Below are 26,729 nucleotides of genomic sequence, written 5' to 3' on the forward strand. Positions count from 1 at the left end.
TATGTAGGTATGTGTGTCCGCAGACCTGGGATGCCCTTGTAAATGTGTAACCCAAGATGAAGGAGGATGGGGTGGGGGGCACACATAGGGATAGCAAGGCTGCTGAGTGGTTACATTCTGCTCCTTGAGTTAAAAGGAGAGGTTCCATCAAAGAGATAATGACTTGGGGAATGAAGAAGAGTCAGCATAACTTCATAGCATCTTCTCACTCTTTCTTTTATCTCTCCTCAGGTGCTGGATGGAAATAGTAACCCCTATGACATTTTCCTAAAGGACTTGGAGCCACCCATCGTGGCCAGATTTGTCCGCTTTATACCAGTCACTGATCACTCCATGAATGTGTGCATGAGGGTGGAGCTTTATGGCTGTGTCTGGCTAGGTAGGTCTCTAGAGAGAGCGTGTAGACTTTATTAAAAACCCCAGCCCTTGGGAAATAAAGGCAATCAAATCAGAAAGAGGAATTACTTTCACCAAGAATTTCACCGGAATTACTAATCACCAAGAAGTGATCCCCTCTTGGTTAGAGTAAAGAAAGGAATATTATTCATCCACCCAGGGCTTGGTGCCCCACACCTGTCATACTGCATTCCAAGTCACTTTGCTGACTGCTGCTGAGGAGTACTCCCTGTGTGCCCAGATTGAGTCCTAGGTGGACACATTGCTCAAGATTGCAGTCTTGAAGCCTCAGGTAGCTCCCTGGGAGAGTTGTTCTGAGCAGCAGGTGCAGCTCCTTCCCAAAGGCACTGACACATCTGTGTTTCCTTTGGCAGATGGCTTGGTGTCTTATAATGCTCCAGCTGGACAGCAGTTTGTACTACCAGGAGGCTCCGTCATTTATCTGAACGATTCTGTCTATGATGGGGCCGTTGGGTACAGGTAAATTCTGGGAAACTTTAATCATCAGAGTGGGGGAATGGCCACCATAAGAGAATAATATTTCATCATAACCTGGGAACAATAATCAAGGACTCATTCAGTCAACTAGCCAATGTTTATTTAGCCCTTATACTAGGCATTGTGAGATAAATTTAGGTGAAGTAAAATATGTAATCTTTATTTGGAAGGAACTAAGAGCCTAGTTTGGGAAGACAAAGTAATCAGAAGGAAAACAACAAATTACACAAAGTAAGGGCTAAGCTTTGTGGTATGGCTCTAAGTACTGTAGCCATAATTTTTGACCCTCAAAACAAGATGTGTGGTCTGACACAAATAATAGCCTACTTATGGAGACAAAGGGACAGAAGATTTGAAGTTACAAGTATAATAAACTGGACAGATAAAGAAGTTCAGAAAGAATGAACCCCAGAAATGTAAATGCTTTAGAAATTGTGAAAAGAAGGAGACTATTAAGGCTTACAATAGACAAGGAAAGATTCTAGGATGAGATGATAATTGGAGCAGAGGAGGTAGGTAGCAGAGAGCAGAGGAAGGGAATCAGGGATGAGGACCAGAATGGCCCGACTATAGCAGAAGCTAGAACTGGGAACAGCAGAAGGACCAATGGATACCTGAATTGAACCAAGGGAGGGCCATGGTGAAGTATGTTCAGATACAGAATGAATTTAGGGTTGGATGAGAGATGTTCCCACCTATCCCAATTCACTCCAAGTCTTGCCGTTCTTCTTCTACCCCACTTCAACACTTTTCTCTCTTAGGTTAATCTTTGTCTGCAAAGATTGAGCCTGGCAGAGAGGTTAGACCATAGTGAAGTCCACACCAGATGATGGAGGTTGCTGGTGGTTGAGAGAGAGATTAGTGAGTCTCAGGAAGAGGAGTGTGGAATTACAGCACTTCCATTGTCTTAGGTGTGAAGAATAAACTACTGCCCTCCAGCTTCCATGCCTTGTGTGAAGCTTCCATGCCCGACTCATCCGGTCTTCTGTTACTAATCACTTCCTTTCCATCTACTTAGTCACTGTTCTTCCCGTTTTACATAATCTGTCTTGGCATCATTTCACTTAGCCACACCCAACTGCCATCAACTCAAGGCACAGAGGAAATCAGAGATCAATTGAATTCAGTTTAGTTTAGTAAGTCTTTGCTAATCAACTGTTACTATGTGCAAGGAATTTGTAGGGATTCAAATATAATAAAGTCATTGGTCCTACCTTTAAGAAGCTCACAGTTAGGAATGGGGACTAAACCAGGATATAAATTACTATGATACAAGCATAAGAGTAAGAGATACACGATGACTGCTTTGGGATTCAAAGAAACAAGGAAGCTATAGAAGGAAAACAGAGCATTGGGAGTGAAAACACCTGGATTCATCTCTTAAAATTATTTGTTTGCTATGAGGCTGAAGTGATTAAAAAAAAGTATATAAGGAAAGCATTTTGTAGAGATAAAGTGCTATATACATGTAAGTTATTATCTGATTGGAGGGCCAGTTAAAACATAATAGAATAGATGAAATCTGAAATGAGCCCAAAGGATGGGTAGAACTTTCACAGGCAAAGACTCTTGAAATGGCATTTTAGGCAGAGGGAATACCGTGATGACAAAAGAATCATGGTTGTAAAGTTTAGGGGAATGTCTGGGAAAGATCAGCAGTTTAGTTAACCATGGGCCATATTTACGTAGCAAGGCAGTAGATTAGAAGCATAGCAAGGCGGATTTTGTCATATTTTGGAGGAACTTGAATGTCAGGGCCAGGAAAAAGAGGGGAGGAGGAGGAGTTCTTCTCTACGAACATCATCAACACAATGTGTCACTGAAGGTTTTTAAAGCTGGGGAAGAGCATGATGGGAGCTGTGCTTCAGACAGATTAATCAAGCTGCATTCAAAGATTAGATTTGAATAGGAAGGGAGGAGATGAGGGGGATATTTTCTAATTCCAAATTCTGTCAGATGAAAAGGATTAATGACCCAGGCCATAATGCTGACTGTGGGAATGGGAATGAGAAAGATACTCATTTAGGGAACATTTGTAGTCTGATTGGATACAGGGGGCAAGACAGTAATGTGAGAAAAAGAGTTAGATGAAACAATAATCTAGGTAAAACAATGGAGACGACATTTATTCATTCAACAAACATATTTTGAATGCTTATCATGTGCCAGGGACTCTTAGTGGATATGGAAGAGAAGTATAATTGACTGAAGTGGGAAACCTAGGTGAAAGACTTAGTTTAGAAGGGGATGGTGATGGATTCAGTTTGGAATATAAGTTCAAGGGACTGACAGGACATTCAAATAGAGAAATAAGCCGGGTAACTGGAAATATGGCTCTGGATGAACCCCAGAGGAAAAATAACAAAATAATCACAGAGATTTAGACACAGTCAGCTTCCGCCTAATAATTGAGGTCATGAGCTATCTAGCTGGGGAGTGGCTAAGTGATGAGATACAGAGTTACCTAATTCAAGCTCTCAGGAAATAAATAGTCATAGTATCAAAAGTTACTTATTTAAATTTAAAAAAATTCTAAAAGTAATATATACCGTTGTAGAAATTCTAACAATTCTAAAGTATATGAAGTAAACAGGGAAAGTTTCTTTCCTTATTGATTAAATTTTGATGAAAGAGAAATTGAATAAGCATTCCTTTAAATTTGTACTGCTTTTCTGAAGACTTTCATGGGGATTTATTTTTCTGGGGATAATGGGAGATATATTCATTGCAAGTAAACTTATGTTCTCCTAGCCTTCTGATCTGTAGAGAGAAGAAAAAGATGGCAAAACCTTGGAAGGGAGATCCAGGCTCTGGTCACTGTGGATAAGGCCAGTCAAATTTTATAATTTGCCAAACATTTTTCAATGAACAAATATATTTAAAAATGTATCTGTAAGGCTGGCATAATCACTCTTAATCCTTTTTTTTTTTTTTTGGTAATTCACAAATTTTACATAACATTGGTCTGCCTATAACCTCATGGGTCACATGGATTATTGCTTGAGTGTGAATATCCCAATCTCTTCATTTGGGAGACTCTTGACATATCTTCCAGGGCTTGAGGAGAGAGAAGTTTCACACGATGGGTTCTTGTTCTGTCCCTCCATAAACAGAAGGAAGGGGGTCTCTTTATGTTCTTCACGTAGTCAAATTAACATCAATACACATCCATCCCACCCAGCAGTCAGGCTTCTGGCAAACTCAGCCATTCAAACAGAGCCTTACACTCGGAAGTGAAAAGGCTGCCAAGCTAGAAAATAAAACTAAATCCAGTGCCTGAGACTCTCATTTGGTCCATACATTTTACTCTATGAGTCTAGTATTCTGCAAATGTAATTAAAGTTAAATATAAATCAGTATTTAAATTTGTTAGAAGTTATTTTTTCCCCCTTTTGTTCGATATCGAAGCAAGTTGTTGGAGATATGGGGTAGAAGAAGGCATGACTGGCTTCCCTGGATTTGATTCACTGAACAATGACAACATGCAGTCAAAGGAGAGTCAGAAAAGTTTCCAACCAGCTCTGGGACCATTTATTTAGTGATGAGCAAGTGCCACCATCTGCTGTAGTATTTGTTCTGTGCATTCATTCATTTACTCATTAATGGATGAATTAGTCAAATGCATTTGATAATATTGAATCATTATATAAAGACTTGTTATGTTAAGTATATAAGAACAGGTAAGGATATAATAGATCATAGAAAGCTTTTCATATAAAATGATTTTTAAAAAGGTGTTTAAAAGCTTTGCTATTATAGAGTTAAGCATCAAATATTTTGTAAAATTCATTTATATGAAATTCTTAGTTCTTCACTGATGCAGGATAAATGAGTCAGTACTACAAAATATATTGGATTTTTCATAATTCTTCAACCTCCAAGATAATCAGCTCTTACAAAACCTGGGGTGAAGAAACTGGGTAAAAGCTCTTCCATGAATATGTAATTAACTCCAGGTTCCTCTCTCCCTTTTCCTTCTCCTCTTTTGGCTTGAGCAGCATGACTGAAGGGCTGGGCCAGTTGACCGATGGGGTGTCTGGCCTGGATGATTTCACCCAGACCCATGAGTACCACGTGTGGCCAGGCTATGACTACGTGGGCTGGAGAAATGAGAGTGCCACCAATGGTTACATCGAGATCATGTTTGAGTTTGACCGCATCAGGAATTTTACTACTATGAAGGTCAGTGGAGTTAGGCGTAGAAGCCAAAATCATGGTGTAGGGAAAAGTATGCTGGAAAGAACCCTAGGGTGGTGCCAGCAGAATGGCATTCAAGTACATATTCTGCTGCTAACTAGCTGCATGCATTTCTTGAGTCACTTCATCTCTCTGGGCTTGTTTCTTCATTTGTAAATAAGGATGTTAGATTAGGTCACTGTTTCACAATGTATTTCGCTGTTGTTGTCTCAACACCAGAGTGGACATATCCATTATGCAAAGTGGGCACAGTGTCTGGGACCCACCATACTTGTAAGGCCTATGGAAATGGTTTAACTTCTTTTACTGTCAGAGTAAAAGAAATGAGCTTTAACGTCGAAAGTTATTAACTTTTTAACAAAACAGTTGTAAAATATAATTTTAACATATTTTTTGTGGAGGGAGTGGCCCACAAAGGCAGTAGTGACGAGGGCCCTTGGAAGTCATTCCATGGCCCTGCCCAGCACTCTGCAGGGAGGGGACACACTCTTATCAGTAAGGGTGTCTCATTGCAGCTCTGATTCTCAATGGAAGAAGAAGGAGCTTTGTATTTTGAACCACTTCCCACCCCTGAGTGTTTCCTCCATGCCCACAGCACTAAGAAATCATGGCAGAAGATCCCATACTGTTCTGTTCCCAGAGTTCTTTGTCTCCTATCTATTATCATTTATCTGTCTACGTGTCTGGTTCCCTTACTAGACCTCAAGCTCCTTCTCAGCCTCTGCTTTCTGATCTTTGTACCCAAGCGCCTGGCACTTAATATATACAGGCTCAATAAATGTTTGCAAGTGAACAAATGATATCCTTTATTGCCTACTCTAGCCATTTATGGTTATAAATATCTCTGCCACCTGGGTAGAAGAAGGAGGAGATATGATGAACATCAATAAGACACTGAAAATATAATAGTATTTTCCTAACTATAAACAGAAACTTGAAGAAGGACTGGGGCCAGACAGGAGGAATTGCTGTGACTCTTGGCTGGGCCACCATCTGGATTCTAGACCTCAGGCCCAGGGTTTCAGTTTGTCTTCTCTGTGGGACCTCTGTGACTCTTTGCCCGGTCAGAGGAGTTGGTTATCCAATGAGTGAGATTCAAGGGTGAGGTGAGGTCATTTTAACCCAAGTCTTTTCTAAGGCCTCAAATGTAAATTATTAGGTTTTTTGTTTCTTTTTTCTGAAACACCATCACCCAGAAGTCTGTATTAAAATGCAAGTATTTTACCTCAGGGAGAGTAAAACAATAAAAAAAAAAATTAAGGTCTTAAATGCAATAGCAGAAGTTATTTTATCAGTTAATTATTACAGAGTAGTTAAGAGTGAGTAGGTAAATTTCATTGAGTACTTGGATGGAAGCTGAAAGACCTGGGAAAAGCCCAGGCTGGGTGTGCTCTGGGGAGAGTTAAGTGCAGACCATGAGAAGAACTGGAGGAGGGGACTTAAGGCCTGATTTCCATTTTCTCTGGGGTAGGGCCTTTCGGGAGAGCCTACCCTGGATGTAAGGGTTGAGGACCTCTCTGTTGGTATGGTGAGTTTCCTGATACTTAGCTCAAATGATCGTTTTTCCTTTTCTCTTACTCAATCCCAAGTATGTTTCAGAGAGAAAGGAATGGAAGAAAAGTCCATGCAAAAATTGACCAGATTAGATGTTAAAGCTGAATTCTAGGTTCTGGGGGTAAACAGATGAATAAGAAATGGTCCCTACCTTGGGGCAATTTGCAGTTCAGTGGGGGAAGACACTATTTATTTGCAAAAGAAGGTATATAGAATGACATGGGGACCCTGAAGAAGGGAAACTGTATCATTCCCAGTAAATAAAAATTTGTTATTCTTGGCACAAACCTGGAGTCAAAAAGAAAATGCATGTCTACTATATCACACTCACATGTTAAGATGATAATATCTCCTAGTTGGATTAATAGCTATTAGTTAAATGATGAGAACAGAAAGATCAACACATACCCAATCTGCCAGTGTGTTGCTCATAAATGGCTCTTGGGAAGTTGTAAAATGTGTGTGCAATTGTGTGTTAACACATTATTCTTTACAGGTTTATGGGGGGTGGAGGGAAATATGCACAGTAACAAAACTGTGTATGCTTCAAGGAAAAATTTATTTCTATTGCTGAATAATGTGTATACCCAATATGTACCTATGAACATGTGTATCAGCTCATTATATATCATTGGGAGAATTTCTAGTCACACAAATAATGAAATGTATTTTAAAGTCCCCATGAAGTCCCCATATTTGCTCAATTGACTTTGATCTTCCTGAGTCCCCAGCAGCTCCTGTTTAACTAGTTTATCACAGATCAAAATTATTCAAAAGCATATGTCTGCATTTAGAAGGTGCCAGAAACCTCTCAGGAGCTGACTCAGAGCTACTTTTCTCAGGATTAGCAGGCCAAGCAGGTGTCTACCGTATTTTAATTTTTCTGAGACAAATGAAAAGTAAAAGACGACTTTCAGGTCACTGAAGTCTTCTAGAGAGTAGTTTTTTGCTTCTTAGGCAAAGTACTGCCTATTTCCCTCCCTGCCCTGATTATAGTTAAAATACAGCATTTAAAAGAAAAGCAAATCCACAGAGCATTTAGAAAATGAAAAATTACATATATCAAAACAAATGGGATACATATAAAACCACACTGGATAAAATTCATGGTACTGAATACGTTCTTCATTATTTTTTTTTAAATCTTTATTGGAGTGTAATTGCTTCACAATACTGTGTTAGTTTCTGTTGTACAACAGAGTGAATCAGCCATATGCATACATATATCCCCATATCCCCTCCCTCTTTAGCCTTGCTCCCACCCTCCCTATCCCACCCCTCTAGGTCATTGCAAAGCACTGAGCTGATCTCCCTGTGCTATGCTGCTGCTTCCCACTAGCTATCTATTTTATGTTCGGTAGTGTATATATGTCGATGCTACTCTCACTTTGCCCCAGCTTCCCCCTTCCCCCCTACCCCATGTCCTCAAGTCCATTCTCTATGTCTACGTCTTTATTCCTGCCCTGTCACTAGGTTCATCAGTCTAACATCAAAGATAAATGCATAAACCAATTAATTAAAGTCAGAACACTATAGAAATGATCATAAATCCAAGAGCTTATTCTTTGGAAAAATATAAAATAGAAAAAATTTTATAATACAAATCAAGAAAAAATAAATTGAAAGAGATTCTGAAACATATATATAAATGCATTTTTAAATATATTCTATTTATTACATAAATATATTAAGTCCACAGGAGAATGAAATCCTATGCTATTTACTTGCATTCTAGAAGGATTCCCTAAACATCTGTAGGAAAGATTATTACCTTCCCCACAGGCTACTTATCCAACACTTTGCAGATTTCAAAACATCTGAAAAATCTATTGAAGCTGTAGTTGGTATTTCTTTGATTTTGTTCTTAACCTTGTTCCATTTACGTGTGTTCAATAAATTAAAACTGTTAATTCATCCCAAGGAAGGTACAACAAAAAAGCTACCTTCCTAAAGGCCTTCTTTTCTCATCTCAGAAAATATCTATGAGGAAGATTTGATGCTCTCATCAGAATGGCTTTACCTAAACTGAATTTAATTAAGAGAGATAATTAAGTTTTGTGTCTCTGGCTGACAAATGCTAATACCCGGCAGTCGAAATGAGATTTCTAAAGAGAAAGATGAAATTATATTGGATTGTGTATTATTTCAGGTTTCTCATCTAAACCTGTTGAAAGAAGTGGACTGGCTTTGGAATGTACATAGGAGAAAGTGGTTCAGAATAGCTCCATTCTGGGCAGATAGCAGCCATGGTTGAGAGGATTGGAGTGGTTGAGAGGGTTATAGAGCAGAGAGTGTTAAGGGCAAGGGGGGAACTGAGAGGTTGCTGGTCTAGTCCTCATTTAACAGATAAGGACACTACTCCCAGCAGCATGCAGTGAGGTAGCCAGGGGAGCACAATTGCAAAGAGGTGACTGAGGTAGCAGCCCAGGTTTTATAAGGTATCACTGCCACTGTGAGATTCCTAGAAGGGAAAAATGCAAGACTGCAGAGCACCAATTATTCACCAAGGGTGGTGTTCAGAGCAATTTGGCAGGTCTAAGATCTTACTGGGTTAGGTTGCACTGTGTCCCCAGTGCCACCCAACAGGGTCACCCTGTCACTCACATGCCTCTTTCTCTGCCAGGTCCACTGCAACAACATGTTTGCTAAAGGTGTGAAGATTTTTAAGGAGGTACAGTGCTACTTTCGCTCTGAAGCCAATGAATGGGAACCTAACGCTGTCTCCTTCCCCCTTGTCCTGGATGACGTCAACCCCAGTGCTCGGTTCGTCACGGTGCCCCTTCACCACCGCATGGCCAGTGCCATCAAGTGCCAATACCATTTTGCTGACACCTGGATGATGTTCAGTGAGATCACCTTCCAATCAGGTTGGGAGCTTGGGGGCCCCTTAGGGAACTGGGAGCAGGGTGGTGAAGGAGGAAAGCGGTGTCCAGAGCTTCTCACTGGCGGGTGTCTGAAAGGAGGATGGTTGTACAGGTGGCTTCTCATGGGTAGATAGAGGGACGCTTTTCTGCAAATAGTGTAGTTGTGGAAGGGTAGGGATGAGGATGTGGAAGTGGACAGAATGTTTACTTGGCTCTCACACACATTTGTCTAAAAGAGATGTAAGATCAAGGATTAAAGAAAATGAGTACAATGTATTAAAACCTTTACGTAAATCAAGCCAGTTAAGGGGAAGCACACCTAAACATTATTAAAATATTTAAATGAAGATGTCTAAATAAAAGTAAAGGGAACAATGAACCCCCATCCATCACCTAGCTTTACTAACCATTGATTTTTTTTATCATGCTTGTTTCATTTATTCCTCCCTTTTTGGTATAGTATTTTGAAGCAAATCTGAGACATTATTTGATTTCACTACTAAAATTTTAGAATGCACCTTAGAAAATAACATTATCTTCCTAATAATGCCATTATAACATCTAACAAATTTATTAATAAATAATTCCTTAATAGAATATAATAGCCAGTCCACATTCAAGTATCCCTGATTGTTTCATAATGTCTTACTACAGTTGGCTTGATTGAATTAGGATCCAACTAATTAGCCCCTCTTGGTGTATTTCCTTTATTATATTGCTAGGTGGTATCTCTTTTAACCTAAAACAGTTTTTAAAAAAAATTCCATTCTGGTTTGGCTGATTACTTTCTGTGGTGTAATTTTACTAGAGCTTCTATCCTCTGTCATCCTGTAGACTGGTGGTTATATCTACAGGTGAATTTGATTCAAATTCAATATTCATTTTTGCCAAGGATTTTTCATGGATAGTGCTGTGTGCTCTATGCTGAACCTCATCATGGGGATGTTATATTAGAATCTCTCACTTTTAGTGATGCTAAGATTGATCTCTGGGCTCAGGTGGTTATCCTTTCATGGACAAGTTCCCAATGAACTTTCTCCTTAGGTTTTATCCTCCATTGATGACCACTGCTTAAATTATTTCATTAGGAGTTGCTAAATGGTGATTTTCTAATTCTTTTATTCCTTCTGCATTTATTAGCTGAATTTCTTCTGAATAGGAGAACTATTCCCCATATGCTTGTTAACCCTGAAATACAGTTCTCGTTGGAAGGGCAGCATACATAATTAATTTTTTCATCTATTTACAGAGTAATGAGTCAATGCTCTAGCAACCTTCAGTGGTATCTAATAGATTTTATTTTGTTCTTCATCCTCACTAACATTAAAGAGGACACATTTCTAGAGGTGTGTTAAAAAAAGGATTTTTTTTTAAATTTACTTATTTGGTTGCGCTGGGTCTTAGTCGCAGCAGGCGGGCTCCTTAGTTGCAGCTTGCAGGCTTCTTAGTGGTGGCTCACCAGCTCCTTGGTTGCAGCACATGTGTTCCTTAGTTGCGGTATGCGAACTCTTAGTTGCGGCATGCATGCGGGATCTAGTTCCCTGACCAGGGATCGAACCCAGGCCCCCTGCATTGGGAGTGCAGAGTCTGATCCACTGTGCCCCAGGGAAGTTCCCTCTCTGAGGATTTAAATCTTATGACAGGATTCTTTACCTGCCTTAGAGAAGCATCCATCTCTTATTCAAAATAGAAGTCACTAAGTATGATATATGTACAGTTGACCCGTGAACAACATGGGTTTGAACTGCACGGGTCTATCTATATATGGATTTTTTTCCATAGTAAATATTACAGTACTACACGATCCACAGTTGGTTGAATCCGTGGATGCAGAACCTCGGATATGGAAGAACCATGTGTATGGAGGGCTGATTTTAAGTTATATGCAGATTTTCCACTGCACAGAGTACTCAGCGCCCCTAACCTGCATGTTGTTCAGGGGTCAACGGTACATCTCAAAGAGGAATATAATTACTTAATTCAATACAGTTTCTTCCTGAGAATCTCTTCTTTTTTATTCTACTGACCAGAGTCCTTTTAGACACTGTCTTGAATCTCAGTCTTAAGGGTCTGACTTTTACAGCACTTATCTGATTGTTCCTTGTATATCTCCTACACTGTTACTTCCTCTTTATACCATATACTACTTACAATGAACATGTGTGCATTCATGCATAAAACGTTATTGAGCATCTACTATGTACCATGCACTGTCTTAGTTATTAGGTTACAATGACAAATAAGGCAATGTCCTTGACCTAAAGGTGCCCAATGTTTCATAGAAGATGGATGAGTAAACTTAAAATATGAAACACCGTGGTATGTACTAAATAATATATGCACTGGGTGTTACAGAGCCAAAGAAAAAGTAAATCCAAATCAGACTGAGGCAGGAGTATATTATTTGGGGTAGGGTGGGCTACTGTAACAAATACTCCAATAACTTATTATTGCTGACTAATTATTATTTATTATTACTGATAGTCTTTGCTTATTCTAATTGTTGACCCCCTTGATTAGACAAGTCAGGGGGAAAAATTAGTTACCAACATCAATCTGTCGAATACACTTTTGGGAGCTAGTGCTAGAAGCTTCAACATCACTGTAAAGGCTACTCTAATTTATTTCTAAGGATGAAGGCTTAATTTATAAATTAAAGAGCTAGGACTATGAGGCATAGTGAAAACTCTTTTGTAAAACACCGTAATTTCCTTGAAGGGAAAGAGCATCTTAACCCTATGTCTGTCCTATGTCTACTTACCCATTGTATTCTCTCTACATTTTGTTGAATTTGGATCTCACTTCCTATGCATGATTTATGATCATGTGTGGTCACAGCCCTCTGATCGCTCTCTTTAACTTTTTTGTACCATGACACTTAGTAGGTAATAACTGAAACAAAATTTTTACAAAAGAAAAGTTGCCCTTACTATTTAGATGAATGGCGATATTTTTTACTGAATATATTATATGATTTCATTTCTAAGAAAGGCTTGTAGCAACCCAGTAAATTGATTTCACAAAGTGCTAGCTTAGAACCTGCCTTCAGAAAAACCACTACCGAGCTGTCTTCTCCCCAGCTCCGACTCACCCTTGTTTTGTGACAGATGCTGCTATGTACAACAACTCTGGAGCCCTGCCCACATCGCCTGTGGCACCCACAACCTATGGTATGTATGCTTCTTGGTTATAAAAATTAAGTTGAAGGGACCTCCTGGAGGATGAAGAAGGGTGGAGATTTGCAAAGGCTTGACTGTGTAGCAGGCTTGATACCAGGTGGCTTTCAATGAAGAGTAGCTCTGGAAAGATAGGACAGTCCACCTCCAAAGTGAAGGGCCCAACCTCACTCTCTTCCCTGCTGGTCCATGTGATTCTTCTGCTGAGGCAGAGTCTGGAGCTGTTCCAACTGCTTCTTAGAAGTTTGGGAAGCTTGGAGCAAAAAACAGGGAAAGGGATATTTCTAGGTGAGACCCATTGTAGGGATCTCAATGAATGAATGGAACAAAAAGCTAGTCTCTCCAACTGGAGGGAAATATGGAAAAGCGTATGCATTGCTTCAGACAGTCACTGGCTGTATAAGTCAACAATCTGGGAAACACGTGATCAAATGTCTCCAAAGAGGACCCTCAGCTACCTTGGCATGTCTCAATGCAGAGCGAAACTGATTCTTCACCTGTTTTTCATGAGGTGTGATTAGGGGCCATGGTATAAAGGGAGCAAAGTTTTGGGAGGAATGGAAAATCTCTCCATTATCCAGTCTAACACATGAGAAGGGGAAGCTACTGTCCCATGGATGAGGACTGTAGGATATAGGAGCACAGTAAGACAAGAGTAGCAAGACCAAGTGTTAAGTGGCATCTTGTGGAATTACCCTGAAGGAATAGGTTCTGCCTTCTTATCTCTAGTCCAAGCCCTTATGCTTTTCCTTGCCCCTTGAGATGATAATATTCTTCGTCCTTCTTTTCCTGGTTACAGATCCAATGCTTAAAGTTGATGACAGCAACACTCGAATCCTGATTGGCTGCTTAGTGGCCATCATCTTCATCCTCCTGGCTATCATTGTCATCATCCTCTGGAGGCAGTTCTGGCAGAAAATGCTGGAGAAGGTGAGGAAGTGCAGGACAGTCATGGGGCAGGAAGCCACTCCATCCTTTCCTGTGCTGCTTCATTAATATCCAAGCCAAGTTTCTCACAATTCTATTGCTACTTCTTTTTGTACCTGAAAGTTATGGTTGGGGAGAACCTGCCAGTCCAGTGGTTAGGACTCTGTGCTTCCACTGCAGGGGGCACATGCTTCCCCCCCCCCCCCCGGTTGGGGAACTAAGATCCTGCATGCCACGTGGTACGGCCAAAAAAATAGAAACTTATGGTTATGCATCCTTCTGAGGGCCTCCTCAGATTCTTTTAGTCTAGGCCAAATGAGCTATAGAATTTCTATTACATTTGTCTAACACTTTACAGTCTGCGAAGACTTTTTCCTTGATTTTACTTGAAGCTCACTGAATAATTGTGAGTTGGGCAGAGTAGTTATATTTAACTGTTTTGCTGATGAGAAAATGTGATGTGCTCAAGGTCATACAGTTAATATACTGCTTTCTATGCTTGTTCTAATTGTCAGTCTTGAAATTTGTTGACTTCTTTTCTTCTAAAATATATACCTTCCACCACGGATGGAATATCTATGACTTTTCTTGGTGTCTTAGACCAGATAGCAATTCTGGGCACTGCTGCTAAACGTGTGATACTCTTGGGGTTTGCTGATGATAAAGTGTTTCTACCTTTGGTCATGGACATCGTCCCTGGTCAATGAGCTCAAATGGATGTGGACTCTGAGAGATCATAGATACTCTGGGCTGTGAGGCTTTGAGGTGCCCATCGAGGGCAGGGAACAAGAGGGAGGGTACAGGCTGATTGTGTTTATAGCCTATGTATTTGGGGACGGGATCTCAGAGGAGACCAGTGCCTATGTAGAGTACATACCAGAAGAGGGGAAAGGGCGCTGTGAGAATGGACTGGAACCTTCTGAACTCTTTGTGGGTAGGACAAGAGGAAGGAGCTGAAATCAGAGAAGTGAGGGGAATGACCCAGACAAGTAGCAGGCAATTCCTTCTGATCTGTTACACCTTCAAGTTCTGAGATGATTGAGGTTTATTTTAAGGTCTTTAGGCAGGAATATTTCACAGAAGAGAGGGTCTCTTTGCTTCCCACAGAGACTTCTAACATTAGTCTAAAAATTAAATTAAAGCTTTCAATCCATAAATAGTGACTGAAGGCTGAAAGGCAGAATCCACAGAGAGCTCACCCACCGGCATGATGGGGCAACATCAAAACCTTCTGTCTTTTAGAATGCTAGAACACACTTGGTATCTAAATTCCAGGATGCGGGGTAGCAAAGAGTGGTGATGGTAGAAGCTGATGGTCTGACGGTTCACTGGACAGCTTGAAGCTGTGTTCTTACTGAACAGTCTGTTATGACTGCATTTTAGTTGAGCGGGGAGAGTCTGTGTTCTCTACTCTGTGAGCTATTTTTCTCTTTATTTGAGCCAGAATTTACCACTCTTTGAGTCTTTCTTCTGAGTCCCACTGGAATATATTCATGGGCTGGGAGAAGAATTTTGGATTGGAGACTCTCCAGGTAAAAGGGAGAACAAAAATTTTGCCCTTGTATATTTAACTTGGTGCTTCAAGAAATTCTTTCTGTCCCTGTACATCCTGAGTAAGATAACTCAAGATGCTCTGGAATGACACAGGATTTCTTCTGGGGGAAAGAATTTTTTTGTAGAAGACCCTTAAGCATACCTATGTATTCCAAATACATTACTCAAAATAGCCTTATGCTGTAGCATTATCTGCAGGATACTTACAATGGTGTCCTCAGAATTCTCTCTTTGAGAGAGTCAACCTATATTTATTGAGTACCTACTATGTGCTGGGCTCCATGCTCAGTATTGAGGATATTACTGCAACAAAGGAACTCTCAGTCTAGGGTATGGAGCAGACATCTACGTTTCTCCACTGAGCACCCAAAGTGTGTTTGTTGGAGTAGAACGTTTCACGTGTTTAAATCCAAATAGTCACATATACTTAGATTATGAGATTTTCCTTTTGAAGGAGCAGGCAGGTCATATTAAATAGAATGACGGAACAATTAACTGTTTTATTCTTCTTATTCCTCTGTTAGGTATAATTCATGTTAGTATCCCTAGCACCTAGGGCTTTCCTTTCTTATTTTGTAGCCATTTTATTTTTGGTTAGTAAAAATGCGGGGTCAAGGGGGTATTACCCTAATCTACAATGCCAGAGTGTTCAGGTGAACTACAGATTCATCATGTTACAGCACATTTGTTGTGTTAATGAGCATTTTAATTTATGCCTACACAAAATCAATCAGTTGAGTGGTGTCAGGAAAACCCATTATTTAACAGAACATTGAAAACTCTAAGATTGAGAAATTCTTTGATTGGCTACTGATTGGTTCTAACGGCGTCACGTGAATAATGCTTGTAAGTGTAATAATGCTTCTAATGGTGTCACGTGAATAATGCTTGTAAATAATGCTTGTAATGGAAGTTAATTAATGTTGGCAGTGCAGAAATTTGGAAGTCAAATTCTGCCTTGAAGAAAAGAAAGATGATTCTGAGTTTCTACAACACAGGCATTTGTGGAACCAGACTGAACCCCTGTCACTTGCATTGCTTCTGGAGTTCGAGTAGTAAAGAGTTATTTCATCTGAGTGGAAGACCTGGGTTTAAGAAGAGGAGGGAGTGATGATCCCTTTTGTGTCAGCATGCCTTTCTCCCCTGTCCTTCTCTTTCAGGCTTCCCGGAGGATGCTGGATGATGAAATGACAGTCAGCCTTTCCCTGCCAAGCGAGTCCAGCATGTTCAACAATAACCGCTCCTCATCGCCAAGTGAGCAGGAGTCCAACTCCACTTATGATCGCATCTTTCCCCTTCGCCCTGACTACCAGGAGCCGTCCAGGCTGATACGGAAACTCCCAGAATTTGCTCCAGGGGAGGAAGAATCAGGTGAGAATGAAACAGTGAGCAGAAAATTGAGGGACAAGATTTATGAAGGGGTGACACTATTGCTCCTACTCAACCAAGTCTAATTTTAGCCTAGAGAAGTCCACCTTCTCCAGGGAAGTCCACACTCTCTTTCTAGATTTGGCCTATTGCTGCTCCTAATTGAATCTGGTCATCTCTCCTTTGCTACTGCACGTAGCAGATGTTTGGAGGGACCCACATGTCAGAAGAAGAAAAATAAATAAAATGCGTTACTAAGGCGTTAACACTGGAAGAACCTAAACAGTCCAACTAGTCCAACCTTCTCATTTTTCAGAGGAGGAAAGTGAGGAGGCCCAGATAAGGTACTCACCCAACATCAAATACCAATAGGGGTAAATTCAGGACTAGAATTTCACTTGGAGAAAAAACAACGAAGCTAAAGAGATCCTAGAATTCCCAGGTTTTAGTCACCTAGATAATTGAGTTATTGAACTTTTGTTCATTTCTCTTTGGTGAAAATTTACTTGACTAATACAAGATTTTATTACGAGAGCAAATATTTCTTGTTTTTTCTCAATAAAGTGTTGCTTCGGTAAAACGGTGCCAATTGATTCACATCCCAGTGTCTTTTAAAAGGGGCGGCAGGGTGACATCAGAGGGGATGCTGGGGTCATCGCTGAGGCTCAGAGCAGCTTTTCTTTCCATAATGTCAGCAACTGAGGAGTGACCCCAGTCAGTGGAAGAGGACTGATGGTGTTCAGGGGAGAGCTGATTGGAGAAGTAGCAGAACTAACCATGAGAGCAGAGGCTTTTCAAGGGAGTCCTTCCAAAGGAAGAAAGGAAACTAATGTGTATTTACCACTCAGTGGATAGCAAACATTGAAGGAGCGTATTGAACTATGGGAATTTTACAGAGACAGCAAGAATAGGGATGTAATTTATTTCCTAGGCCGAACCAAAGTAATCTACCTACTTTCTGAAGTCTAAAACATCTCCTCTCATATTTTAATATTTTTTAAAGTTAGGATGTGGCTTAAGCTAGATCATATAAATTTAATCACAGTTTTTAATCCCTGAAATAAGTTATTAAAATCAGTGATTATATCTTAAAACTAAGGAAATATGCCATTAAATCCTAAAACTTTAATGCTCCTACCCTAACTAGTATAGCGAGCCTTCCTGGAGCTTCACCACAATTCCACAAGATTAACCAAGGAGGTTGTTAATGATCACATAGTATGAGGAGAAGATAAGAGATAAAATGGTGCCTACATTCTGGAGGCCACCAGAAAGAATCTCCAGAGGAACCATTCTCCAAGTAAGAATGTCATGGCTTACGTTAGTTAGGCTGTCTTGGGGGCATGTTTTAGCTCTCCTCTCAGATTCCCTTTCTTGAAGATCTCGCCAAAGAGGCCCCTTGGAATGAGACTCATTGTCCTTGTCTTCGCAGGCTGCAGTGGCATTGTGAAGCCAGTCCAGCCCAGTGGGCCTGAGGGTGTGCCCCACTATGCAGAGGCTGACATTGTGAACCTCCAGGGGGTGACTGGAGGCAACACCTACTCCGTGCCTGCCATTACCATGGACCTGCTCTCGGGGAAAGACGTGGCTGTGGAAGAGTTCCCCAGGAAACTCTTAACTTTCAAGGAGAAGCTGGGAGAAGGCCAGTTTGGGGAGGTGAGCTGATTCTTTGAGTGGGGCCTCCAGTCCTTAGTAGTTCAAAGGAAGTGGTTGAATAAAAATGGTCAGTAGAGAAAAGTGTCCCATCCAAAGTGGATTCACACCAAATGTCTCCTCCACTTGTCTCTCCTTGCATTGTTCTCTAGAAGACTAGTACTGGTCAGCCTCATCTTTGTCAAATAGCTGTAGAAATCCTGGGAATTCTGATTTCTGTATAAGAGTTTTTAAAGCAGGAAAGTCACTAGACTTAGATATTCTGAAAAGCATTCAATATTTTCAAAAATTTTTACAACAGGTTACAAAGGGTGGGGACCCATAAGATATGATCATCTTTTATAAACTGTCCAAGAACATCCTGCTGTTGGATAGCCACTTTGTTTTTTTCCCTTTTAATTGGAGTTACATGTAAAATGGTCAAAAACAACCTCGCCCCTGCCTTTGGTCCCAGAACCGGCCACTAGGGAATGAATCACTAACCAAGATAAGGAGGAGCACACGTCTCAGTTGCCCTCAGAGTGATGCATGTAATATTTGACTTTTCACTCTTACATCAGCCACATGAGCCTTCTGAGAATTCAAGGCAATGATTTAAGTGGCAACAGAAGCTCTTCAACACCGCCATCTAAATTCCAAATGTAATTTGGTTTCATAAGAATATGTTATTGGTTTCCAGCATGGGTGGCATGCTTTAACCTTGGGTAGGTTTGGTGGTGGTGGAGGTAGAAGGGTCCACGGCATCTGTCTGTGGTGTTATATACACTCATTCTGTCTCCTGGGTTGAAAACACAGGCTTGTTCTACAGTTACTAATGCCTAGACGTTCCTGATAAGGCTAATCCCATACTAAGGGCTTACCTTAGAGAAGAAATTGCCTTATGTTTTGCACGATCCCGTAACTAAACTTCCTTGAATCAAAGTTCAAGTATTTATACCGAATAACATTTTATAGTGGGCTATGCTGTAATAAAATACCATGTTATAGATTCAGTCCCATATTTAATGTTCCAATCAATGTATTTCTTTTATAAAGCAGTAACATATCACATTAGCTGGGTACCTTACCATTTTCTTAAATCAGTTACTTGAGTCAAAGATGTGTTACACGTATCTTCTTACTGGTCTTTTTGATTATTTTGCCTGAGTTGTAAGAGTTAGTTTATCTCCAGGAAATGCCCAGCAAGAGTACTGAGACATCTTCAGGAGAAATGATGATGCTGAGACTAGATGACTTTTGTCTAGGTTCATCTCTGTGAAGTGGAGGGAATGGAAAAATTCAAAGACAAAGATTTTGCCCTAGATGTCAGTGCCAACCAGCCCGTCCTGGTGGCCGTGAAAATGCTCCGAGCAGATGCCAACAAGAATGCCAGGTCTGTGGTCTGCATTTAAAATTTTCCTTTATGTGTTTCGTCTTCAGGATCAGGAACACTCCTGGAAACTTCTGAGCAATTTGTTTCTTTTTGAGATGGGAAGGTCTGTGAGCTGCCTCACATTTCCATTGTTGTGCTTTATTTTTCTGATGGGTCAGTAGTCCTCAGCTTCATTCTCATCTCTCTCAAAAACAAATGTACATTTTCTGTTGGATATGCTACACATTTACTTCCTAACCCCCTTTGCACAGCACTGTACACCCCAACATACACTAAAGTCTGAATACGTACCTCTTCAATCATTATACACAGACACACTCCTGAATGTCATTACCTCGCCTTGCAGACTTTTCACAATCACACACATCTTTCTTGCTAAGTTTCTCCCATTCTCCTTTTCCCCCCACATCTCTATTTACTTTCTCATCCCCTTTTTTCTCTTTTATGCTCCTTTTCTTCTATGTCCAGCAACCCCCCAAATGAGAAGCTACCTCTACTTGGAAAAGTATCCATGGACCTCAAAGCAAAAGGATCCACAGTCCTTTAGCAGTTTTCCAAACTGGCTAATAATCTCTTGGATCCTTTACTACATAAATTGCAGTTTCCAGCCACACTCCGTTGTCTGACAGCCTTTCCATTACAGTAATGGTGAGTTAATCCTCACCCAGAGAGGCATGCTGGTTGAAAGCTGGTTGTATGTGTCTCAGAGAAATCTGCACATCTGGGTAACATATGTATTTCCCCATTTGTGTTGGCTTGATGTGTCTCACTGATATTCAAATTTAGAGAAAGTTTATGATCCCTATTCCTTAAATTATCATAAATTCCAAGAATGGTGATAGGGTTTTATTAAAAGTCTTGCAATTGACAGGATATGGCATGAAGAAGAAAGAAAGGCAAGGGAACAGAACGGTGGAGGTTTTGGAATTTTAACTGCGAGAATTTCAATCTTAATGATACTAGTATGAGTGAAAAGGGACATCCTCTGGGTCCCATAGAGAGATAGAATATTCCTGATATTAATCTTAGCACGTGATTGGAGAAGGTGGCAAGATGAAAGAAAAAAACTATGGGATGTGACAAAGCCTTTGCCCATTTTTTTTTTTTTTTTTTTTTTGATGACGTTTGGTGTCCCACCTGTGCCCACTCCAATTTAGCAATGATGGATGGCTTAGGCTCTGAGCTCTCCCAAGCCATGGACCCCATGCCGGGTTTGAGATTGAAGGGGTAATGAAAGAGGAGAGGTGTTGTATCAGGACCACACTGATTTCAAGGATTTTATATTGACATAGTATGACTTCCAGTCCAGAATTCCTAGAAAACTCACAGGAGACTTATAACAGGTCTGCTGCAATAGTTTTGAGAATGTGGGCTAGTGGTCTCACTAACCTAAATATTGCTACTTGGAAGGTTATAGCCCACTGTGTGACTCAAGGGTGGTTGTCACCGTCTATTCAAACAGTTATTAGTTTCGGCCAAGTGAGTACTTCTTTTGAAATGACCCTGCATTACCACCATGAATTTTAAACAGCTGTTTTGAACAGGCTACTAAATATGTGTTGTGACTGACTGCTGGTGCACCCTGCATTAAAAGAAACCAGTATGAGAAAATAAAAAATTATCAGATTAAACCAGAGTGTGGTTATTCACTTTATAAAAGGTGCCTTCACTTTACTTATAGAGTGACTCCATGGCTTTTTGTTTGTTTGTTTTTCTTTTTTGGGGGGTGCTGCATTGGGTCTTTGTTGCTGCATGTGGGCTTTCTCTAGTTGCGGCGAGCAGGGGCTACTCTTCGCTGCAGTGCGTGGGCTTCTTGTTGCAGTGCGTGTGGCTTCTCTTGTTGTGGAGCACGGGCTCTAGAGCGCAGGCTTCAGTAGTTGTGGCACGCAGGCTCAGTAGTTGTGGCTTGTGGGCTCTGGAACGCAGGCTTCAGTAGTTGTGGTGCACAGGCTTAGTTGCTCCGCGGCACGCGGGGTTTTCCTGGACCAGGGCTCGAACCCGTGTCCTCCGCGTTCGCAGGCAGATTCTTAACCACTGTGCCACCAGGGAAGTCCCTCCACGGCTTTTAAAAAAGGTAAAGACCCCAGTGCACTTAAGAGATGACTTTCAGTTGAAGGTTTTATTTTTAAGACTAGTTTTTAGCAACATATATTTGATTTAGCAAATATTAATCACTTTCTATGTGGCAGGCCTTCTGTTGGATACTAGGGATGCAAATGTGCATGTCACGGTCCGTGTCCCCCCCGCCAAATTATAGTTGAATAAGGGTGCATCTCATTCCAGGATGAATAGAATGAGACAGTTTCCAGGTACCAATTTCTCTGTTCTCTCAAAGGTAATCCAAAGGGAAACAAGACTCAGTATAATGGTTAGGACTAGACTTTGCTGTGTCTTCTTTCCCCTCTTGATTCTAACTCTGGCAACCTCTGGTTTATCTATGTCTCTGTCCTCCAAAGGAATGATTTTCTTAAGGAGATAAAGATCATGTCCCGGCTCAAGGACCCAAACATCATCCGTCTCTTAGCTGTGTGTATCACTGACGATCCTCTCTGCATGATCACTGAGTACATGGAGAATGGAGATCTCAATCAGTTTCTTTCCCGCCACGAGCCCCCCACTTCTTCCTTCAGCAACGTACCCACTGTCAGGTAAATACGCCGCGTCTTCTGTCTCTTCCCTGTGTTCATGAGACTAAGCTGGGATCTGAAGGTGGGGAGCAGTGAGCCTTAAAGTTCATCATTGTTCTGGAATGGTTGGGGAGGTTAGTATGCAGGGAATAATAAAGCAGCTGTCCTTTAGGGGAAAGCAAAGAAATTCATAAAGAATAGAGAAGGGATGTTGAGGTTGGAACCCTAGTTTGTTGGTACCAACTATAGGGTGTGTACCTTTCACAGCTTCCTCTTTCCAGAGGCTACTTTCTCTCTTCCTTTATATTTCCTCAGTTATGCCAACCTGAAGTATATGGCTACCCAGATTGCATCTGGCATGAAGTACCTTTCCTCGCTTAATTTTGTTCATCGAGATCTGGCCACACGAAACTGCTTAGTGGGTAAGAACTATACCATCAAGATAGCTGACTTTGGAATGAGCAGAAACCTGTACAGTGGTGACTACTACCGAATCCAGGGCCGGGCAGTGCTCCCGATCCGCTGGATGTCTTGGGAGAGCATCTTGCTGGTGAGTTTCCTGTGTTTTTGAGCTCTGCCCTAGCAACTGGCATGTAGGCAGATGCAGATGTCATGTAGGGGTGCACTTGAGACAGCAGGAGGCAGACAAGAAATAGACTTTGATATTTTCTCTGACTTGAGATGATTTACTTTGTGTACTAATTATTATTTTTAACACTTGCCTGTTTCTACTGATAAAATATAACACGCTTACTGTAGAAAGTTTGGAGGAAGAGGTTAAAAATATACCCATAATGAGAAGAGATTTAGTACCATTTTTTTTAATCTCTACCCTTTCCACCTACTGACTTAATTAATTTAGAGTATTAAAATCTTGTCATTTAAAGAACTGTTATCCACACAAACTATTTTTCTTCTGTATTAATTTCATAACCATGTTTCTAATTATTTAGATTGATCTCTATATTTGTATTTTAATGATTTTCACCGTTTACTTTTTAAGGTCCTCATTCTTTGCTTCATAATTTTTATCCAGCTCTTGGTATTCTGGACCACAAGTGAATAGGTTTTTTCCAAATGCCTCTTAGAGATATATCTTCTGACCATGCATATTTGGGACAATTTACTGTTGATTTTATACCACTTAGCTGATTTATAGAATTATTAGACTTTAACTTTTACTTCCTACAATGCTGTATACGTGTAATTTTGTCTTTTGTCATTTAATATTGCAGAGAAAAGACTGATAGCAATCTAGTTTTGTTAATTTATTATTAATCTGTTTGTTTCTTGTTCATATCTTATAGGGTTCATAATTAATATTGAAATAAGAAATGTATAGTTATTCCCTTCCTCTCACCAAGATAACCACTATTAATATTAATATTTTAGTGTATTTCCTTTGAGGATTTTTTCTATACATATATTTCTCTGAATATATGTATTATATATGTAATTATTTTACGTATTGGGATGATACTATGCACATACAATTCTCTCTCACTGGCAGTAAATATTCTTCAAAAACATGATTTTAATTGCTGCATAATATTATATTGTGTGGATATATCCTATAATTTAATAATGTCACTATAATTTGATACTTAAGTACTTCCCAATTTCCTTCGATTATAAATGATGCTGTGATATATACCATTTTATGTAAATCCTTATAAAGATCTTTATCATCTATATAGATGAATCACATATTTTACTCACTTCTAATGCGATTATTAAGCTTTGCTCCCTTTAAAGGTATTGTGTGGTGTTGTAAAAGATTATTAGACCAAGATTCAGAGGGTTTTGGTCCAAATCTCAGTTTTTCCATTATTAATGGTCTTGTTAACCAGGGAATTTTAGTAAACCTCTCGTCTCACTTTTCTGATCTGAAAAATAAGGATAAATAATATTATCTACGTCAGCACTGTATTTATTGAATAGAACATATGCAAGTATTTAATACATGCTGATTGCATCTGAATCTCATTGCTGTCACTCGTTAGTCTATCCTTCAAGACTGTGACGATCATTGAACAAGGACTACTCCGGGCATTTACGCTAGATTTCTGTATCTCTCACATAGAAACAATTGCTTCCCATTCTAATTTTGCCTTTCCCCTGGGCATTTCTCCAAGGCTACCCTAGATCCTAGAGTTTGACCTTCTAACATGCACTGGGAGAGTCAGATAGCTTAGGGCTGCATCCTTTTCAGGACTTGGATCTCATCTCCAAGAGAAGCAGACCTCAGCAGAGATCCTGAGGGTGAGAAAAGGGCCTGTAGCTTGGCACCGAAACAACTTCCTATTGTTGTTTCCAGATCGCCCATGAGTATCTTGGCAGTCCCAGTATTTCTTGCCCTGGGTTGTAAAAGTGGCAAAACTCCAGATTATGAAAACCTAATCAGCTCTTGTTGTGCACAAATTATTCTTCTTCTTATTTAAACAGGGCAAATTCACCACAGCAAGTGATGTGTGGGCCTTCGGGGTGACTCTGTGGGAGACCTTCACCTTTTGCCAGGAACAGCCCTATTCCCAGCTGTCAGATGAACAGGTCATCGAGAATACTGGAGAGTTCTTCCGAGACCAAGGGAGGCAGGTGAGAACTGTTGGGGGTGGAGAGATGTGACCTTGGGTGCTCTTGAAGGAGAGAGAAAGAAAAGTTCTGACTTAACAGGATAGGTCTGAGCTGGAAAATGGGCTACCTGGATCATAGTTGTTTGTCACTAATTATCCAGCTAATGTAAAAGACCAAGAACTTTTGTCACTAATTATCCAGGTGATGTGAAAGACCAAGGTCCTCCCTAGGCATCCGTACACTCTGCTTTATCCATGTGTCAACCCATTGGTCATTGGAGAACATGAGGGGTCCCCTCAGGCTGCTCCCCAGCTCAAAGATACCAGAAAATAAAATCCTATCTCTCATGTTTGATCTATTTCCTGGTCTAGGCTGTATGGTTTGTCTTCCTGGTTGAGAAACATAGGAACAAAAACGTAAGCTTAAAAGTGAATAAGGGATTTATTAGCATTCGTTAAAAATTTGGTTTGGACTGTCTAGAAATGTTTCTCAACTTACATGTCCAGAGACCTTCAGATGCATCCTGGCCTTGCTGTTCTTGGAAGGCACCTCTGGGCCCAGCTGCTGTGGCATCTCAGGACTCAGGAAAAGCTGGGCTTCTTAGCTTACAAGGGCCCCAATTCCTAGTTAAGATACTACAAGATTCCTTTGGATGATTCAGTGTTTAAAGTTCCTGTGAGACGTGGGATTGAAAGCTTGCTGGTGGTGGGAGCACTGAGCCCCCAGAGTGGCCTGGCTACAGCACACACTTGGAGCGTGGCATCTCAGGCAGGAAGATGATAACAGTTGAGGAGAGGGAGAAGGCTCTTGCAGAAGATTAAAAGTAGATCCTCTGTGGTTTAAATGGATCAAAGCAAGCAAAAGATAAGGGAATGACTAGAGATTGTACAATATGCAGCTTAAAAATAGGAAAGAGGGGTCCTAGAATTTTATCTTGATACTCTGCAGATATTTTGGTAGCAGGAGATCTAAATTATCTATCTCGGTTATGAGGTAATTGCCTTCTTACCTTGGCAAAGGGCAGATTTACTCCAGTGTGCATGAGATAAGAGAGTAGACCAAGGAAAAATGTTTTTTCTCCTGGTCTAGTAGCACATCGTGGCCACCTGGTTGACCTACTAGATTCTTGTGGCCAATTAAAGGTGGTGCATTCAATTAGAAAGTGTAATTTTATTATCATAATGATTCTAACTTGAATACATCCTAGAATTGTAGGCAAAGGGAGGAATATTTTAAACCTTTCAGTTTCCCTCATCTTATTATTCAGTGACTGAAATCCCACATGGAAAAAAAAAATTTATATGAGGCAAAATTGAACTGTCAAACATTCAGGCAAGAAAGGCATGCTTCCCCTCCCCCCACTTTATGTCCACTGTCTGCTTTGCATTTGAATAGTAAAGTCAAATATTTGACTGAAGCCAAGGCCAAAGCCAAATATTACCATTATATGCTGAGTAAGCTTCTCACCTATAAGTTTAAATTTTTGATAAAAGTTTATTTAATTTAACATATGAACTTACTAAACATAATTTATTAAATTTGTATTTTATTACAATTTACAAAATTTAATTACTTTAAATTTTATTAAAATTTCAGTATTCAAATTTTAAAAGTTTGACATTAGAATTAAGGACAGTAATTTCTCAACACTATCAGCTGCTAGATGGATTTTATGGTCTCTAGACTACACATGTGTGATCTAATTTGTTTTCATATGGCACAATGTCACCAACTTGTTGAACATAGCAGATATAATGCAGAAGAAAACTTTTCAGTAGCACAAATTCTAGAAAGAATCTTATACTTAGGGCTCACAGCTTAAGCAAATCTTAAATCTTTTGTATTCAATTGGAAGTCTATAACAATAATTTCAATAATTTTAAAATGTATTTGACATTTTTGTTTTCAATTTATTTTTACAAACTGTAAAGAATTCTCAGATAGCACTTTTCTTAAAAGCTCATGGTCT

At 40.1% G+C, this 26,729-nt stretch overlaps 1 protein-coding gene across 3 annotated transcripts in view; it reads left to right on the plus strand.

Annotated features, from left to right (window-relative positions):
• The window catches only part of DDR2 (discoidin domain receptor tyrosine kinase 2), a 159,571-nt gene that overhangs the window by 124,492 nt on the left and 8,350 nt on the right, over positions 1–26,729 (plus strand). For all 3 annotated transcript variants that reach the window (XM_068541173.1, XM_068541174.1, XM_068541175.1), the window contains 12 exons: positions 232–379; positions 771–876; positions 4,893–5,076; positions 9,269–9,512; positions 12,617–12,679; positions 13,485–13,615; positions 16,327–16,537; positions 17,967–18,190; positions 19,432–19,559; positions 22,016–22,207; positions 22,502–22,736; positions 24,632–24,781. In XM_068541173.1, coding sequence (XP_068397274.1) covers positions 232–379; positions 771–876; positions 4,893–5,076; positions 9,269–9,512; positions 12,617–12,679; positions 13,485–13,615; positions 16,327–16,537; positions 17,967–18,190; positions 19,432–19,559; positions 22,016–22,207; positions 22,502–22,736; positions 24,632–24,781 — 2,016 coding nt within the window. The remainder of the gene's footprint in view (positions 1–231; positions 380–770; positions 877–4,892; positions 5,077–9,268; positions 9,513–12,616; positions 12,680–13,484; positions 13,616–16,326; positions 16,538–17,966; positions 18,191–19,431; positions 19,560–22,015; positions 22,208–22,501; positions 22,737–24,631; positions 24,782–26,729) is intronic.

Source organism: Eschrichtius robustus, chromosome 3, assembly GCF_028021215.1.
Source record: "Eschrichtius robustus isolate mEscRob2 chromosome 3, mEscRob2.pri, whole genome shotgun sequence".
NCBI classification, from domain to species: Eukaryota; Metazoa; Chordata; class Mammalia; order Artiodactyla; family Eschrichtiidae; genus Eschrichtius; species Eschrichtius robustus.